Genomic DNA, 17,969 nt, shown 5'->3' with positions numbered 1-17,969 from the left:
ACACAAATTAATTATTGTGTAAAATAAACACTTGCATTGGCTTGTGTATTGCTACAGGGGGTTATAACATCAATGATGTCATGTTTTACTGGACTAGAGGAAATGATTCAGTTCGAGGTTTGGACACGCTCCGACTGGCACAATACACGGTGGAAGACCACTTTACCTCAGTGTCCGAAGCAGTGTATGAGACAGGTAAAAACACTCTTCTAACACTCTCTAGGTACAGTTTGGAATATGGCTCTGGAAACAGAGCAGCATTAGGGAACTGCACACGTTGCTTTCTCTTAGGATGAAAGTTTTTGTTTTCTGCTAGATCACATTCTTGAAACCATACATACTTTTCCAGGTATTACCAGCAGAGACCCAGCTAATGTAAAGGCTGAGAGTTTTTGAGGGTTTTCTTGGAGGCTATGCATTATCTAAAGGACAAGATGTACTGCTTCTTCCATGTAATGTTGGGGAGAGCTCTTGTGAAGGAAGAAGAGCCTGTAAGCCGAGCATTTAAATGTGAGAGAGACCAGGGATGCTGGGTACCCAGCCCAGAACAGTTCCCAGCCTTCCTGGAAATAGCCACTCCAGTGTTATTAGGCCGGTCAAAAGCCTCTGTTCAGCCATGGAATTTTCCATGAATGTGCTGGGTGCTTTTACAACTGCAAGAAGCTGGGTTTCATGACTAGTGCTTGTCGGAGTTGCTCTTTATCCACAGCAGCCACTGTCCAGCCTGGTGGGCAGCAGAGCACAGATTGCCCAACCTGAGGTTCCTCTGCCCAGGGAAGGGTCAGAAGCATTTCCACAGACCTGCTCTCCTGCTGATCTTAGGAAATGGCTGTAGAAAGTTTCCTCTAACTGCAGGACTTTACCTCATGAAAGTGTCTACTCCTATTTATTCTCCAGAGATTTCAAAAGGGCTTTCAGAGAGTTCAAGATGTGCCAAACCTGCTTTATGCTCTCTGAGTTACTGAGTTGGTCCTTTGTTGCTGTTCTTTGCTGCATACTCAGTTTCTCTTCTGCCCAAGCAAACATGCCAGCCGAAAGGGTAATCTTTAAATGCAGACACACACACCCTTCAAAGCTGTAGTTTTACCAGGGATATGTTACTAATTCTGAATCACAGAAATAGAGTTTCTCTATTCCATTGTTGGGTATTTCTGCTTTAATAATTTGAACAGGGAAATTGTTTGATCTAATTTCAGGTATTAATTCAGGCTAAAAGTCAAAATTCTCTAAATGGATATAGAAGTAGAAATGAAATGCATACTAGCAGGCTCCAGGATCACAAAGTATCTTGCTACTGATATAAGTGACATCTGCTTGCCTTCCTCCTCTTCGCAGCTTCTGGGTAAGCAACATCAGGTTCAATCAAAGGAGAATAATCCTTTTCTGCTGTTCTGTCCAGAGGCTATTAGGACCTGTTCACCATACAGGAAAGAGGAAGAGGAAATCTGCCTAATCCTTACCACATTCTATCATAGACTCCAGACTTTAAAGCCAAAAAAAATAATATTTTTTTACCAAATAGAATAAAACCAAGTTCCAATTATAACCCAAGAGGCATTAACAGATGAACTGTGCTGCTCTTATCAATAAATGATGCTGTTTTCCTCCCTTTATGTTGGCAGGAAACATATGTATAAAGGCAAAAGCCACTTTTTCTTTTACTTATACATTTTAATACATACATCTTAATTTGATTAACACTTTCCACACCAGCTTGTTTCAATTCTCATGTTCAAGAAAGCTACGTTATCAAGTACTACACAGTACTTTTAGAAAGAAATCTCATAATCCTCTTAATTTTCTTTGAGTCATTATAAATTAGGTGCTATTTTCTGCAGACTTTTTTTTAGGAAAGCAGTGCCTAATGTAGCCCATATTAGAAGAAAAAAGCAACTAGATTATGGAACTATGTGATCAGTTTTGAAATGAAAAATGATGCTTTGCAGTTCTTTAACACCGTTGATAGATACCTGAGAGTAGTTTATAAAAAACAGTTATTTATAACAGGTACGACTGAAAAGGCTAAAGCTAAAGGTGCGAGACAAGAGCTGTGTGTAGTATTTCCTAACGCAGCAAAAAAGGCAATCAGGATTTGATACTCTGTGAACTTGCACAGGCAGTACAGCTGCTGTGCAAGTGAAATATTGTACAACAATGCAAAGCCCCAGTTCACGTACAGCCACTGACAGAGCCAAATTTAAAATGTAGTCAGCAATATTCCTGCATAAGTACCTTCAGTAAATTTAAGAAAAGGGCGCTGGATTAATCTTGTTTATAGGACAGCATGTATCACATAATAGTATATCACATTATTGTAATTACATAATAGTGAGTCACTTTGAATAACGTTAGCTAGATTGCTGGCTAGGATTTGGTGTTGATTTTGTTTTGGTATAGACCAATTTCATTTTGGACTTGGGTAAATTAATTGCTAGAACCACTTCCTACATGTCTTTCAACTACAGTCCTTATTCTGCATATACTGATACCCTTGGGCCCCAAAAACATGTATCTGCCATCAGTGCCTACTGGCTTCTTATTTTAGCTGCCTAGCCAACAGCACCTGCGTTCTCAGAGTAATAAATAGTGATATAAAAAGCTTGCCTTTCTTATTGGAAAAACATAAAAGCATTGAAGGACTACTCGAATCTAGCTTTTTGTGTAAATAATCATAGAAATAAGGCTGAAATACACTTTAGGAATTAATTTAATCTATTCTCATGTCGCAAGGCAAGGTCATCTGTATCTGCAGTCTACTTCCTGACAGATGTTTTAGAAGTAAGTCAGGCAAACCTCCAAAGTGTCTGCTTCATGACCTCCCTAGATGAATTTTTTTTTTCTGGTGATTATTACAAGCATATTTTCCTCCTGGCTAATCTTGATCTCCCTTGCTGCATTTCAAACCAATTATGAGGATATGGAAGATGAACTTCTGCTATTTTTCAGCAGCTGTTTCACGATTTCAGGACAGATACATTTTTTTTTTCCTCAGACCAACACTTTACCTCTTTTTAATTCATATAAACAGTTTCCTAGATAGCCTGTCTTTGCTATTGTTCTCCCATCAAATTTCTCATATATTTGCTGATGTGCAGCAGCCGAACCTGGGTACCCTAGTAGAATATCCCATCAGACATCTGCCACAGAGGGAAGGGTTTGCTTAATGCATTTAATGAACTCTCTTCCTTTTTATCCATTCTGGGTTGATATTTGCTTTCCTTGCAGAAAATTATTGTGCATTTTTGACCTTGTTCAGTTTGCGATTCTTTCTAGTACTCCACCTCCTTTATTGACCTGTAGCCACATATCCCCTGTGCTCTGTTTAGGCAGCTAGTGATGTGTAGCATGTGAGTGTAGGACTTTGTACTTGCTTTTATTGAATTGCATCTTGTTTTACTCAGGCTGTTTTTGATAGCTATTGAGACAATTTTGAATGCTAATCCTGTTCTCCGATGTGCTAACACTCCTTTCAAAAGTATGTCATGATGTTTGTTAGTGAGCAGTACTGTGCACAGGACAGACCCCATGTGTTCCCACTCGATAAATGCTTCTGTTTTCACAGCAAATGATAGCTAATTAATCTCAATAAGTATTTTTTGATTGGAGAAAGAAGCAAAAAAATAATTTAATACTTGAGGCTAACTGCCTGTTGATAGTTTTATTTCTGGCCAGGAACCTTTCTTAGTCTTGCTCTTACTGCTGCAACCCTTCTGCCAAGTCTTCAGCAGCAGCAGGAATGAAAAGGCTCAGCTTGCTCAGGTCTAGTCTAACACTAAGTCTTCAGCCTGAACCAAGACGGCAGGGAGAGTTATGTCAGGCAGTCAGGGCCCTCAGTGCCCTTCCCCGCTGAGGAAACCATGAAGTCAGCAAAATAGCATATTCAAGTGGTATTATTTTGGCAGAACAGAGGGAGAGAAGAGACAGAAGGATAAAGTCAGTCTCCTCTCCTTGATGCACAAAGACAAGACGTTTGCCCTCTTGAAAAAGACTGCAAAGGGAGCTGGCTGCTGTTCCTTGTCTGCAGTCACTGCCAGGATTTTGATGTGTATCACAAATCCTGCTTTAGCCTCCTCGGGCTAGAGGCCTCGTCAGACCTCATTTGGCTATGACGTGTTGAAACTCTGCTGACTCCACATTGTTGGTTTCTCAGGTGGGAGCTCATGACTAAACCAGTAATGAGTTGCTCTCATTTATAATAGAGATCTGAAAATGAAAAAAAAAAAAGTATAAACTGTATATAAACTATAAAGGGCGTATAAAAGTGTATAAATATAAGACTCCTACGCAGAGTGACTGTTCATCAGTGACAGTCTCTTTCGCCTGAAATGGAGGCGTTACCTTGCTTTGTCATACAGGCCCATCTGCAGTTTCCCAAGGATGAGAGGATTTCTTAGTTAACAATCTAGCTATTCTAGGATTTTTCAATTCTTCTTTTTTGAGGTATAGTACACTGAGCAACTTCTCTCATTCCCTTTATCTGTTCTTTTATAACCTGTAATTGCTCTCCAATTGTTATTTCTGAGACCATCTTCTTTGCCATACAGGTCTTATAAACAATCTCAGAACCATATTCAGTATAATCTTATCTGGTAAGTCTTTGGTCAGCCTCACCTAAAATTCAAGCAGTTACGTAGGTATACAGATCCATTACCATGTTATGTTCAATTTACCTATCTGAGCTCGTATAATCTTTGTAAGCAAGGTTTTCCACTTGAGTTGGCGTTGAAAATTTTCCATTGTAAGTTGTTTTTGTGATACTTCTGCAATGTAGAACAGTTTAGAAAGAAAATGGTTTTGGAAAATGCATTGAAAAAGCTACAGTACCATAAAAAGATATGGAAAGGCAATGAATGGAATAATATAAAGGGTATTAAGAAGAGGCATTTTTCATTAACTTCTGGGAAGTTCTTTGTAGTATAGACAGAAATGCATATAAAAACTCAGAAAACTTTCTGTGGCATAATTGTTTTGTCAGGTTTTAATTTTTTTTTTACAGGTAAGCTAAATGGATAAATATATCTGCACACAAACACTGCATGAAAGGGTTTGTTTCATTCTTGGGAAATTTGAATTTCAAACTAATTTTTTGTAAAGCATTTTTGTGAAGATGAAGCACATGTTAAGAAGCCTGCCCTGATCTTTCATTTCCTTTAGTTCACCTCTGAAGAAGTAGGAAAATAGGTACTTTATAAGATCTTGACTGTGAAGAACAGAAGACTATGATTGTTCTCTGAGGAAGGGACAAAGGAGCTGTAATAACATATTAACATATATTAATATATGTTGACACCTTTGGCGTCCTGCATCAGTCAGAGAATTGCATTCCAGTTACACAACTTATTTGTTGGGTAAAAGCGGTGACACTACCCATTCCTTAATGCATATGCTTATCGTAAATGAGCAATAAAAAAATTGCATACTGAAAACTACATTTTCAGCAAATAATTAAGGCAGCAAAATTCTATATAAAGCTTTCCTGTACTGTGCCCTTAAAAGGTGCAAGAAAAGAAGAAAATGATGCGTTGGTAGAGTTACACTGACGCACTTGTGCGAGATGTACATCACAAGCTGTAGCTGGCACCCAAGAGGTTAGCATACATATTTCATGATAAAGAAGAATGTGCTCTTTGTGCCTGACTGCACACCCCTGCGCAGGATACCAAAGTGCTTCTTACATAAAGAGTCATGTGGAATAGGCTTTTACTGGAGTAGAGTTCATCAAAAAGTCCACGGGAAGTATCTGTGGGGAAGAAGCTCCTATTCCGTCACACTAGAGTGGAAGTTAGGAACTACCGACAGCATTTGTAGAGTGTCCATCCTTCCTTCAGGTGCCTCTGCTGCGACCATCTGCTGGTCAGAGGGCAGCAGGAAAGAGCAGAGGTGCAGCGTTCTGCCATCAGCTGGGAACAGATGCCATAGAAAGATGGGATAATCAGAAAATGGATGACCTAGGGTGATAAGGAAGCCTGTTTTTTTAGGTTTATGTCTGTTTCTCAGGCAGCGCAGCTATAGTCAGTGTTGAATAAAATCATAAGTATTATGGCAAGATGTGTATGAAGTGTCAGATAAGCAGTGCTGTAAATTAGAATATTGTTTTTAGAAGGTAAAAGGCAAACTTCAAGGGCAGGTTATAAAGAGGAATAAACTAATTTTTTTTGCCTTCAGAAAGATTTGCCTTAGGCCTAGACCTACGCCTGGGAAAGAATCTATGCTGGTATAATTTTTGACACTCGACACAAAAGTAGTCAGCTGGAACTACCTGAAACTTTATTTCTTTCACCTCTAACTACCTTTGAGTGTACTTTTTTTTTTTTTTGAAAGCAGTAGAGAGAGTTAGAGTAGGTATGAGACTATAGTCTGCTATCTGGGCGGCTTCTTCATCTACAGGCTAGAGCTGTTGTCTAGTTTTCTACTTCTGCTTTATAGTAAATTCTATAAAGCTCAAGTAACTCAGCCTAATCTTTCACTGTAGGGTGACCTAAGTAGAATACCTCACCTTCTGGTGTGTTTAGAATATGTATACTGACAGTCATTTAGGCTCAGGTTCATCTGAGAAACTGTTAAACACAGTAATTCAATACTTTGGTAAGCACTAACACTCTGCCTTTGCTGCAGAGTTAGCTATCTGCACAGAGATTATTTCCACCACATTATCAAATTTAAATCTGAGCAGCCATACACTGAGATGCCATCCATCACGGGCCAGAAACTTGCATGAAAAGGAATCTTCTCATTTCAACGCAAATATTTTATTTCAGTGAGACTCAAGCAAGGGGCAAACAAGTTTTGAGGAGTTAACTTGACCTGCACTTGAGTTAACTCTAATGAAGCCAGGACTAGGATTAGATGAACTTGTTTCATTTTTGATCTGACTGATGGCAGTATAGCCTCAGACATGCAAGTGAAAGGCAGTGAGATACAGCATTTCCATTTCATATGCAACTCACGTAATAGGAGTAGCAAATCTGTTTCTTTTTAAAGATGATAACTTTTGGTACATGTGGAGTGTAGATGAAAAAAGGACTGTAATATTTCCCTATCTTCATTTTGTCCCACTGCTCATCTCTTTAGGATGATAAGTATGCATTGCATACTTCTTCTTGACTACTTTTTCCTTCAGTTTATTACAGGAGGAGCTCATTTGAATTCTTTATATAGGTTGCTTCAAAATTTCCATTATAAAAGCTCTTCTGAACTCTTTAGAGAAATGCTGACACTATTATTATCATGTCCATGATGTGTCTTTGGATCCTGGCAAGTAGAAAGCCTTCAGGTTAGAGAAATGCCTTTTCTTTTTTCCCCCCCAAACCATGCAGCTATAAGCTGTTACATCTCTATTTCTCTTTGTTGTTCACATTGTTTCAGAAATTTCTGGCATCAGGAAAACTAACATGAAAGAACACAGGAATATTCAAAGGGTGAATCTACACTTGGAAATTGCAGCAAAATGGCAAAGTGTGACTTTCAAGTTTGATATTTTGAACTAACTTCCCATGTACACACTTGACTTTTATACTAAGGTGAATGGAGATAGTTGTAGAGTGCTAACAAGGAGAGGCTGTTGCTGTATGGCTGTTATGTATTGGCTATTTCAGAGTCTTCCTTCTTTAAGACAAGCTCTAAGGCTGAACCACAGGAACCCCCAAGTACTCTACAGGAGGCATAGTCCAGTCTCTTCACTCCCCTTTGTTGTGTACATGACACCACGTCCTTCCCTACGGTCAGCAGCACAGAAACACAAGACAAACGACTTTTGTGCAGGATTCAGTTTCCTGCTGATGGTTTGCACCCTCTGCACTCTCACACGAGCTCTGGGTTGACACCCTTCCCTCAGTCATGGTGGCTGTGCCATCGTCCTTTGTGTAGTAGTTGCAACCATGCCACAGTAATGACAGTTTGGGGTACAGACGCTGCAGAGAAAATCTTGTCATTCTATTCAAAAGTATATGTTTTGACTCCTAGTTAAATAGCAGCCTAGAAGATCACGAGCAAAATTAATAAAATCCCTAACAGTTTTTATTAAGGTTTTAAATGGTTGCTCTTGCACACTAAGAAGCCACAGAATTACAATTGTCTGTACAACCCTAATTATTTTTCCTTAAATATGCTTTATGCTATTGACTTTTATTGTACAGATTCAGTGTTTTTCTGTAGCACTAGGACTTGATATAGTGCAAGGATGAGTGCAGACAGAAGCAGAAGTAATGTTGCACAGTGAACCATAAGTTTTGCAGTTCCTAATTTTTGAGTGCTTTACTTTGGTCTGCTTACACTTAAAAATCAATTTTGGTAGGCAAATTTATTTTTAGTAAAACAACTGCATTGTTACAAATCACAGTATCGATAGAGGTATGCTAATGTATTGTTTCTCTTCACGTAAAGTGGTGGTAACGGTATAAATCATCTTTGTATCTCCTGCTTCATGCAGAGAGTTAAAGACTACTGCCCATCTTTAGATCCTTTTTCCTATCAGTCAGAAACCTGAAGAACTCAATAGAATTTACGAAGAAGAACCATAAGTACAGTGAATTTGTACCTGCAGGAGGAGAAAGCGTTGACTACCAAAGGACTATTTAGACTATTAGGGAAAAGGCAGAGTCAACATGGCAGAAAGCTTGATTAAGCTTTCTTAAATCAGATTAAGATTAGAAATTAGCCATTTATTTTTAACAGATAGAATCATTTTAATCATAGTAACAGATTACAGAGAGAAATGGTGGATGCTGCATGTCTTGATATCCTCAGATGAAGTCTAGATGTCTGTGTGAAATGTGGACTCTATTCCAGTCAAAGTGATTGAGTTAAAAGCAAGGGATAATTGGGGAAATTGAATGACTTGTGAATAGAGTCAGACTATATAATCTAGTGATTCTTTCTGATTTTAAGAGTTCTATGAAACCTTTATAGTTCTCTGGACGTAGTTTATACGATACTTTTCAAAATGGAAATTTAACCGTCCATTTTCTAGCCTGGGAGCAAGAAGACATTTCTTGGCATCCATTAGTTGCACTTCAAGCTTTTAAAAGTACTCTTTTCCTTGACTCCATCTCTCACAGTACACCTGAGGGATGCACAAATGGCCTCCCTATGCATATATTGTTGTTACTAAAGTGCATTCACCGTTCTGGAGTTCTGTCCTGAGTCACAGCACTCAGCATTGGAAACAAGCATAGGTCCTGGAGATCACAATTTGTTGGATTAAAATAGGTGAAGTCAAAACTATCTGACCACAGTATATTCAAGTGTCTCTCTCTGAATGAGAGACATTAATCATATCTCTCTCTGATATTCTGGTTTAGAAATTTTGTTAAAATAACATTTTAAAAACTTAAACACTTAATTTTGAACTTTGAACTTCCAAATAAAAAGTCTGTCCTGTGCATTTAAGTTACTGCAAAGCAAGCTTTTGCCTTACTTTGATCTGTTGGACTGGTAACAATGTCAGATCCTGTGCTTCTGTTGCCCAAACACAGCCAAATTTCGCTCAGTGAGTGAGCTGGATAACAAATTCAGACTTTGCTTACCTGTGTGCTCTCTCCTTATGAAATCTAATTCTGTTTTTGACTCTGTGAGCCCAAGCTTTCATCTTCTGGGCATCGCTCACGCAGAAGCAAACCATTTGTGCCACAACAGTGACACTGCTCAGAATGACACAAGCATTGCAATGCACTAACATAAAGAAAAAATAGGTAGTGGTGATGCAAAGACGTTGCTTGTTTTTAAGTGGAATATAAGCGTTAGGTCAGCAGTATCAGAGAAGGTACCTTTGATCCACATCTTGAGTAATAGTAAATAAATAAAAAAACCCACAATAATCTAGATATGTGAGGCAGTTAAAGATAAGGACCCATGCTAACTTCATAAAATTACAATTATTGTCATGCTAGTTTATATAGTAGCTAGTTATTCTTATGAATAACCACATATGCAATACTTATATGTGCAAATTTCCTTGCATTGTGTTACATAATGAAGCATCCTTTCCACACATTGATGGATTTATTTTTTCCTTCACTAATCCTCAATGAATTTCCAATTCAAGACATTTTTAATGAAAATCTGGATATGGTGACTTGGTGTTATATATTTTGATTTTTTTCTTTCAGTTCAATTTAGAGTCTTCATGACAGAATTTTTCAGCATTGCGTTTAATTTATTAAAGATTATTTATTAGGATTTTACTGCATAATAATGTTCAAAAATAATACAGGTTGCTAATTTGAAGAACTTTTTTATGAATTGCAAATTCACAATATTTTTTTCCTTCCCTTTCCACAGGACATTACCCAAAACTAGTGTTTCACTTTGAACTCAAGAGAAACATCTTGTATTTCATACTAGAGACATATGTACCATCGATACTACTAGTTGTGCTCTCCTGGGTATCGTTTTGGATAAGCCAGTCATCAGTGCCAGCCAGAATCTGCATAGGTGAGAAGCTGATAAAACAAAACAAACCAAGAGCTGGATCATTAAGATGCTGTCTTTATTTCACGTACATGGAATCCATTTCCACAAATTGCCAACACTTCTTATTTTAGGGAATGATCTGGCTTGCCATCTGCGGTACCTCATGCAGATTCCCCTTAAAGCCTTGCTATTTTTTAACTAAGAAAACGTCTTTGGGAGCTACAGGAGACTTGGAGGCAGGGGAGGCTGCTGAAAGCAAAAGAAAACTCAGTCATTTTGGAAATAATTTCAACATATTCAAATACATGGCATGCACCGACAGCGTTGTGAGGCTTTTGTGAGGGTTAATGATACATACTAATAACACATGAATAACGAGAGAATTATAAGAGATGAAAAATAAGTAATTTCAAATAAAGGACTTTTTGAAAGGGAAAGAATGCAAATCAGTTCTGATCAGACTGCAGGTGGGGTGGGAAAAACACTCCTACAGAATAGGGAAGAAAGAAAGATTTCACAACAAATGTGGCCAGTGGGCAACTGCACTAAGCAAAATGCTATCTGGATGTTATAAAGGGAGCGTTTGCATAGTATTGCAATAATAACGTGTTAATCATAAGTGTACATTCTATGACACCAAAACCTCTCTCATTTTAATTTCCAGGCTTCTCAGCTTTGCAGACAGTTTTCATGAGTGTTTTTAAGCATTTAACTTCAGACTCACAAGTTCATTTGAAAGTCTTTTTTCCAAAACATGACACATTAAATGCTGTGGCATATTAAGAGTGCACAGAGCCAGGAAAAACTGTCTTGTAGCAGTAGAGGCCCTCATTGCTATCTGTGATTTATCAGAACTTATATTTTTGCATTCCACAGGTGTTACCACAGTCCTTACTATGACAACACTGATGATGGGAGCCAGGACTTCACTCCCGAATGCTAACTGCTTTATTAAGGCTATTGATGTGTACCTTGGTATCTGCTTCAGTTTCATCTTTGGAGCACTGTTAGAGTATGCCGTGGCTCATTTCTGCACTCTGCATCAACTCAGCTCAAAGGAACTTCCAAAGGTATTTTAATTCTTTGATTGTTGTCCTACACAACCGGCTTCAATTATACCTGCTAGAGAGAATGAATTATCTTAGCACTAATGGTAAGTGTATTTAAGGAAGTTTCTATTTTAGAATAAGGAGAGTGAAAACATAATAACCTTGAGAAAAGGAAAAATTATTTGTATACCTAGACCTTTTTGGAAGGGATCAAACAAACTGAAACAACCTTCTATCATGATTCTCTCTTTTGGCATGGACTTTATGGCCATTTATCAAACAATGTGCTAGACATACCACAAAAGTCATAAGCACTTGTTCTCTCCCCCCAATGACATATGCTTACTTACAGTTCAAAAATTAGACTCACTTTGGTGGCTTGATCTTATTGCAATACAGCAAAAAAGAAAAGATTTTATCACATTCCGTTTATGAAACCTTCTGCACATGCCTGGTACATGAGTCAGTTTCCTAGCAGACAGCTTCATGTATTAGGTGCATCTAACCCCTATAACCTTCCACTTACATGTTCTCTTTCAACAGCTGCAGCTGAAGGTCAGACCAGGATTCGCTTTCTGTTCTGCATCATTATTACAGCAGTGCTTTTTGCGCTCTAATGAGCTTCTCACAACTCTGAAATTCTGTGAAATATACTTAAAATAAAAATGGATCAAATCAACATGGACATTTTTGAGTCTGGTAGTCACCATCTTGCTGAAATAATCAGGGCAGGTTCATGAAGAAGTTTTGTCACATCTTCCATCTCCAGTGTTTAGCGCTGTTTTCATAAGCAGTGAAAAAGAAATCACAAGGAAGTTGGAAGCTGATTCTCTTGCAGCTTTTAATTACAGAATTGAATCTCATATGCATGTTAAAAGAGAAAATGTTAAGCAGCTTATGAAATTTTTTCATGAGAAGAAGTAAAACATGGAAAGTGAGAATAACAGAAAAAAAAGCAGGAAAAAGTTTGGTTGGGTGCTGTGGGGATAAACAGCCAGAAGAAGAAAGATTCTTAACTATTTAAGGCAAATTTTGGCTGTTTGGTTGAAAGATAGGTTCTGTAAATGCACAGGAATATGTTCAAAGCTGTCATTAGATCTAGGTGTGTGGAGAAGGACTGAAAAACGGACACGAAGCTGAGCCACTCAGTGGGTTTTAAAGGACAACGTCTAACGGGGAATGTCTGTAAATGGGCAAATACTTGTTTTGAACGAGGATTTGAGTGGAAAGCCTGACAGTGATTTTTCTTGGCAAGGTAGCATCGGTGACAATTCCCTCTGAGCATATCATTCTTGTGAAGTAAGCGGTTGTCATTTTGCTCAAAGAACAGGAAAAGAAAAAAAGCTTATTGGAGGTTTGGGCAAGAAAATAAAGTGTTTCAGTGCTTGGATGATTAAACATCTTTGGATCCGTGAAGGGCACTTACGACTGCCCTTGCCTTTGCCTTTCTGTGTCGGATTCCCTTTCATCTGGGGCACATTTACTGGTGCTTTCAGGTGGGGCAGACATGGGAACCTGTGGACTTGAAAGACATGCATACAAGTTAGTGAAAGTACAGCCCTAAAATGAGGAAGGGAGGAAGACTTATGGTACAGTTTTGTGGTGGACTTCATGACTGAAACGAGTGGTCTGTCACTTCAGGCATGTTTCCTGCCGCCTTCTGTGCATCAGGAGTGAGCAAGCCAGTCCAACTCGCTTCTTGCCCACAGGAACACAAGCATATAAGGGAACGGGCAGTTGTTTGGCCCTAGATCAGCCAAAGACTGTAGAAAAAGGAAAATGCCTGTCATGTCCTTTTCCTACTGTAGCCAAGGGCAAGCACCGCTTACTGAGCAGGGTGCCGTGGAAAGCACACTTGACTTGTATTTCTCATTTCTCACTGTGAAAACCAAAATATGCAAGGACAGAAGAGGCAGCTAAAATCTCATGTCACTGTCTAGCAGGTACTTAACCAACTTCTGTATGAGTATTGTCACCATAAATGTGTTCTCCTCATTATCATATTCTCTTACGGACATAGGTTAATTAGAAATCTCACTTCCCAGTTTGTTATTCCCATATGCGACCTGATACAAAATTTGCACTCAGGATTATGTAAATAAATGTAGGAAGTGCGTTGAAAAGGTAACCCTCTGCCTTGCACAGGAATTAATTGCATCGGTTTGCTTTCTGCTTTGCTCTTTAAAGCAGTTGGGCACTGGCATATCATGTTCTTCTGAAGCACTTGGGGTCTCCAGTTTAGAATATAAACTGGTGAAACCGCTCATCATATCCACACTCTTGCAGTGTCTCACATCACGTGAACCAGGACCCACAGAGGCAGCTTCAAAGCTAATGGCAAAAGCAGAGGAACCACCTACTGTAAAGGAACGTTAGGCAAAATGTGCCATTCACAGTAGCTGCATAACAGACTGTCTAAACAGAGAGGTTGCCTCTCCAAAATGCTGGGTTTCTTCTCTTTTATATAAAGATGTGAATCATGCCCTCCTATAAAACAGAGAATTCCTCCTTGGCCTTTGTTTTTCACCTAAACCTCTCACCTTTGGTCAGTAAGGAGAAAAGTTTGAAAACTGAAAATAAGGTCACAAGGGCAGCGTTCAGCCTACTCGGCTTTGCTGTGCAAACATCATGCAGTCTTTCTGATCACCAAAGAAGCTCTGGGTGTGCAACACTTTAGGCTGAAATATTTTTAGTCTTGAGTATCTTTTTTATTCAATGGAAGTGGCAACTTTCCTCTATCCTGTTGGCTGTTAGATGTCAGCAAACACTTCGGTTAGCAGCAGCCGCAGTAGCATGAGCCATACACAGTGCTTTTCAGGTGATGCACTGTACCTTTCCTGGACGCTACTGACTTGTATCCAAGCAAAGCCCTTCTTAGCGCCAGCTGCCATTTTCTCACTGGCAGCTGGACTCCAGAGAAAACTTAGTGTGATATTTAAAATTAGAGCCACGGTTGAACACTTCCAACACAATGTTTTTGTATAATGTAAACCAGCTTAATCTTTTATCACATTCAGATCTCCATAGCAAGTTGGAAAAGACCCTTGATAGTCTCAGTTTATAAGGCTAGTTTTTTTATGAATTAACAGTTGTGGTTCTTCTCTAGATTAGCTTTCTCCTTTTGAAGCAATGTGATACAGCGGTTTTGCTGTAGATTTGTCTCTGTTCTGCGAGAGCCCTGTAAAGTAACACTGGAAACAGAATCAAGTACATATGCACCATGTACAATATTTTCTTCTCAAGGAATAACTGCCTCTTGGGGATTAGAAAGGTGTTAAGAGCAGCCTAATAAAGCATCTGTCTCCTGCGAATCGTTCACGTGCAGTTGTGTGAAAAGAAAAAAATGGCACGTACGCAATGTCCTTTCATGCTCTGCAGTAGAACTAATTCTGTACAACTTTTAGCTAGCCCTACCTGAGAGACAGATAGGCTCTTAGGCTGAATAATGCCCCAGATCCTGCCAGTTTGGAAGTACAGATGTTGTTTTGCTCTTTTTTCCCTTTCTGAAAAATGAGAGCAGTGGAAAAAAGTCAGGACTCTTCTGACAGGTTTCTTTATTCTGTTAATTTTTGAAGTGCCGAGTGCATTCACCAGGCTGTCCCTCCAGTGCCTTGTTTCAAGCCCCAGGTGCTGCTGACAAAGGCTCCTCCGCCATCCCCAGCTCTTCCGTCAGCTGCCTGAACTTCTTCAAGCAGAAGAGCTAGGTATTGATAACAGAGTTAGGCCCCAAGTAAAACTCCAGGTTTGAGTTTTAGTACTATCCTGGGGACTGTTTCAAGTTCAGACTGGAAATTTATGGATTGATCCTGTTAATGCTGTATAGGCAGATTTTTATCCTGGCCTTTGGTTTCAAAATTCTCACGTAGCTGTGGGAGGCCAAGTGGAGGATGAGCAAGGTTTTGTAGTCAGTGTATTTTTAGGATGATGTGTTGCGTTGAGCTGTGTTTCTCTCTCTCAAATAGAATATACTGGATTTTTTTGGCAAATTGAAAATGAAAAGCAGGAATAGTCCCTTTTTCTAGCTCTCCATCTGTTCTGCTTCGCTGATTCACAGCAGTCTGAGGACATTGTCCAGACTCCACTTTACGTTTCAAGAATTTTACTAATTTTAGATGAAGAAAGGCTCAAAAACTGTGCTTTCTACAAGTACCCTGGGCAGAAGAGCAATTCTGTTCTGCAAAGAGATCACATGGGTGGCTTAATGAGCTCTCTTTGACTTTAATAGCTGGGGTATTTCTAAATGAGCTTTCTGTGTGGCTACATATCAGGCTGTACATCTTAACTTTTCTAAAGTTTGTCCTTGTCTAATCTATTTCTTCTCACGATGCAAATGGAAAAAGCAAATTGGTCAGAGGAAAGAGATCTGCATTCTACATTTCACAAATAAATTTTTAACCTTTTCTTGCTTGTATGCCACTCACTGATTTGGAAGGTAATAAAATCATCAGGAAAAAATGAAGATTATGTGTACACCTGCCCCAACTAAAATGAACCCTCCTCCAACTGTACAAATTCACGTTTAGTTTAGGTGAAGAGTTGGAGCTAGTCTTTCTAGCCTGGATCTGCTGGTATCTCTGCACTATCCCAAACCAAACACCCCAGCACTTTCAAGAAAGTTTGTGTTTAGAGCTGAAGCTGCAGCTGATGTCTAATCCTGTGTCCTCTGAGTCAGTAACAGAAAACCGGCTGACTTCAAAGGATGAAGATTTCATACGTGAACTCCATGGCTCCAAGCCATTTCTAATCAAAGAAACAAAACCCACCAGAAGGCTTATACAACATTCTCCAAAGAGTTGTCTTGATGCAGTGAAGCACATAAAAATGTGCTTAACCTTAGCATAACTTTGAACTTAAAGCATGGGTTTCAGGGCTTGAAAGAAAGTAGTATGAGCCGTTTAGTATTGAATTTCTTGTGGGGCTTGTTCCTCTTTATGATTCCCTTTTTTTTTGGTGCCTTTTTTTCAAGTAATTTGATTTTTATCACAAAGCACTGGGAATAGAGTAGCCACCTGCATAGAAGGAAAGTGTCTTGTGTTCTAGGGTGCTGGATTTGGGGTGCAACCAGATTGGATAGCTGGGCTGGCAGCTCCCTCACCTTCTCCATCTCCAGACTGGGGCTTTGCTTTACCTGCTTTCTAGACCCTGACCTTTGCCAGTATTTTCCCTGAGCAGAAGACAGCTTATTGTTATGCATATCATGAATTTCATGCTGTCTTAAGTAAAACTTAGTGGGCCATATTTGAACAAATCCAGCTTTGCTCGACAGTCCTACGAAGGCTTTTGCACTAAAATGTTTAAGTCAATGTTCTTCCTGTAAATAGAGGCTTTGAAAGCTGAAAGGAGCTGTCTGGTGCATGTAGGTGCTCACCCTTGAAATCAAAGCGCGAGCTACAGGAGGAGGCGTAAGAAAAATCCTATTATTTGCTGCAGCTCTAAAGCAAATAGGTGATGAAACATGCATTTAAGTACCTGTTGTTTTGCTCCCTATCAGAATGAGGATGAAGATGATGAAGAAGAGAGGAATGGAGTCCTGGCAGCCGTCACTAACAGTTGCAGTGCCCCTGACAATACGAACAAGATTGATTCAAACAAAAGCAGCAAAACTAGCATCGATGGAAAAAAGGAGAGCAGTAAATGCAGTGGCTGTAGTTCACCAATGTCAGTAATGAAAAGACTTTTCTGTATCTTTGGTTGCTTCCGTGTTAAAAATCCTTACCACATAGACAACTATGCCAGATTTTCTTTTCCATTATCATTCATCATAATAAATGTATTTTACTGGGTATATTATTTGTATTTCTAAATATTTTAATGTGTAAAATTTGTTTAAAGTTTAGAAAGTGGATATGGAAGGGGAAATTGCAGAAGAATGAGGAAGTTGCATTTGGATAAAGGGATATGAAAGGACATGCCGTTTTTTCAAGCATTTCTACGAAGTTCCTTGTTAACTTACTTTTCCACTGTTAAATGACTGTCATCCAAAACTGACTTTCCTATTAGCATGCATGTCCCATATTAAACTATTTATCAAAGGCCAGAAGTCCTTTTTTAATATTTTAATGGTCAACTTTGTAAAATAAGAGCTATATTACTCTTGTTTCTGAACTGCATTGAATATATTTCAAAAATAAAAATGATGGAGTTGTTTTCCTGCTATGCTTTCAGTATTCAGTTCCTTCTAGCTTTGTCAATAATGCATAAATTTTCCAAGTTACATAAGAAAATGTATAATTGCAGATCAAAGTGGTTTTGCTTCACAGCAAGAAACAGCTTTGAAGGTGTGGTCTACCAATACAAGCCAAACAATATATTAATCTTTGTAAGGTCACAAATATGTATTGAGACTCTTCCCTACATCTTTAGACAGAACTCCCATAGGCATCAATGGCTTTTCTGAATAAGTGCAGGGCAGGACACAGAAATGGACTGGAGCCAAAATTTTTAGATCCAGAGAGCTGTTTTTTCCAAGTGAGGACATACTTAGGTGTTGGCCAATCCTTAATGGAATAT

At 38.9% G+C, this 17,969-nt stretch overlaps 1 protein-coding gene across 2 annotated transcripts in view; it reads left to right on the top strand.

Moving 5' to 3' along the window:
* LOC142063820 (gamma-aminobutyric acid receptor subunit pi-like) overlaps positions 1–17,612 on the top strand; it is a 41,919-nt gene extending 24,307 nt beyond the window's left edge. For both annotated transcript variants that reach the window (XM_075108066.1, XM_075108065.1), the window contains exons 6-9: positions 58–195; positions 10,279–10,431; positions 11,287–11,480; positions 16,951–17,612. In XM_075108066.1, the coding sequence (XP_074964167.1) occupies positions 58–195; positions 10,279–10,431; positions 11,287–11,480; positions 16,951–17,262 (797 nt within the window). In that variant the 3' untranslated portion in view covers positions 17,263–17,612. The remainder of the gene's footprint in view (positions 1–57; positions 196–10,278; positions 10,432–11,286; positions 11,481–16,950) is intronic.
* Positions 17,613–17,969: the final 357 nt, after the last annotated feature.

This window comes from Phalacrocorax aristotelis, chromosome 12 (assembly GCF_949628215.1).
Source record: "Phalacrocorax aristotelis chromosome 12, bGulAri2.1, whole genome shotgun sequence".
NCBI classification, from domain to species: Eukaryota; Metazoa; Chordata; class Aves; order Suliformes; family Phalacrocoracidae; genus Phalacrocorax; species Phalacrocorax aristotelis.
This window is presented reverse-complemented; position numbering and strand designations above follow the sequence as displayed.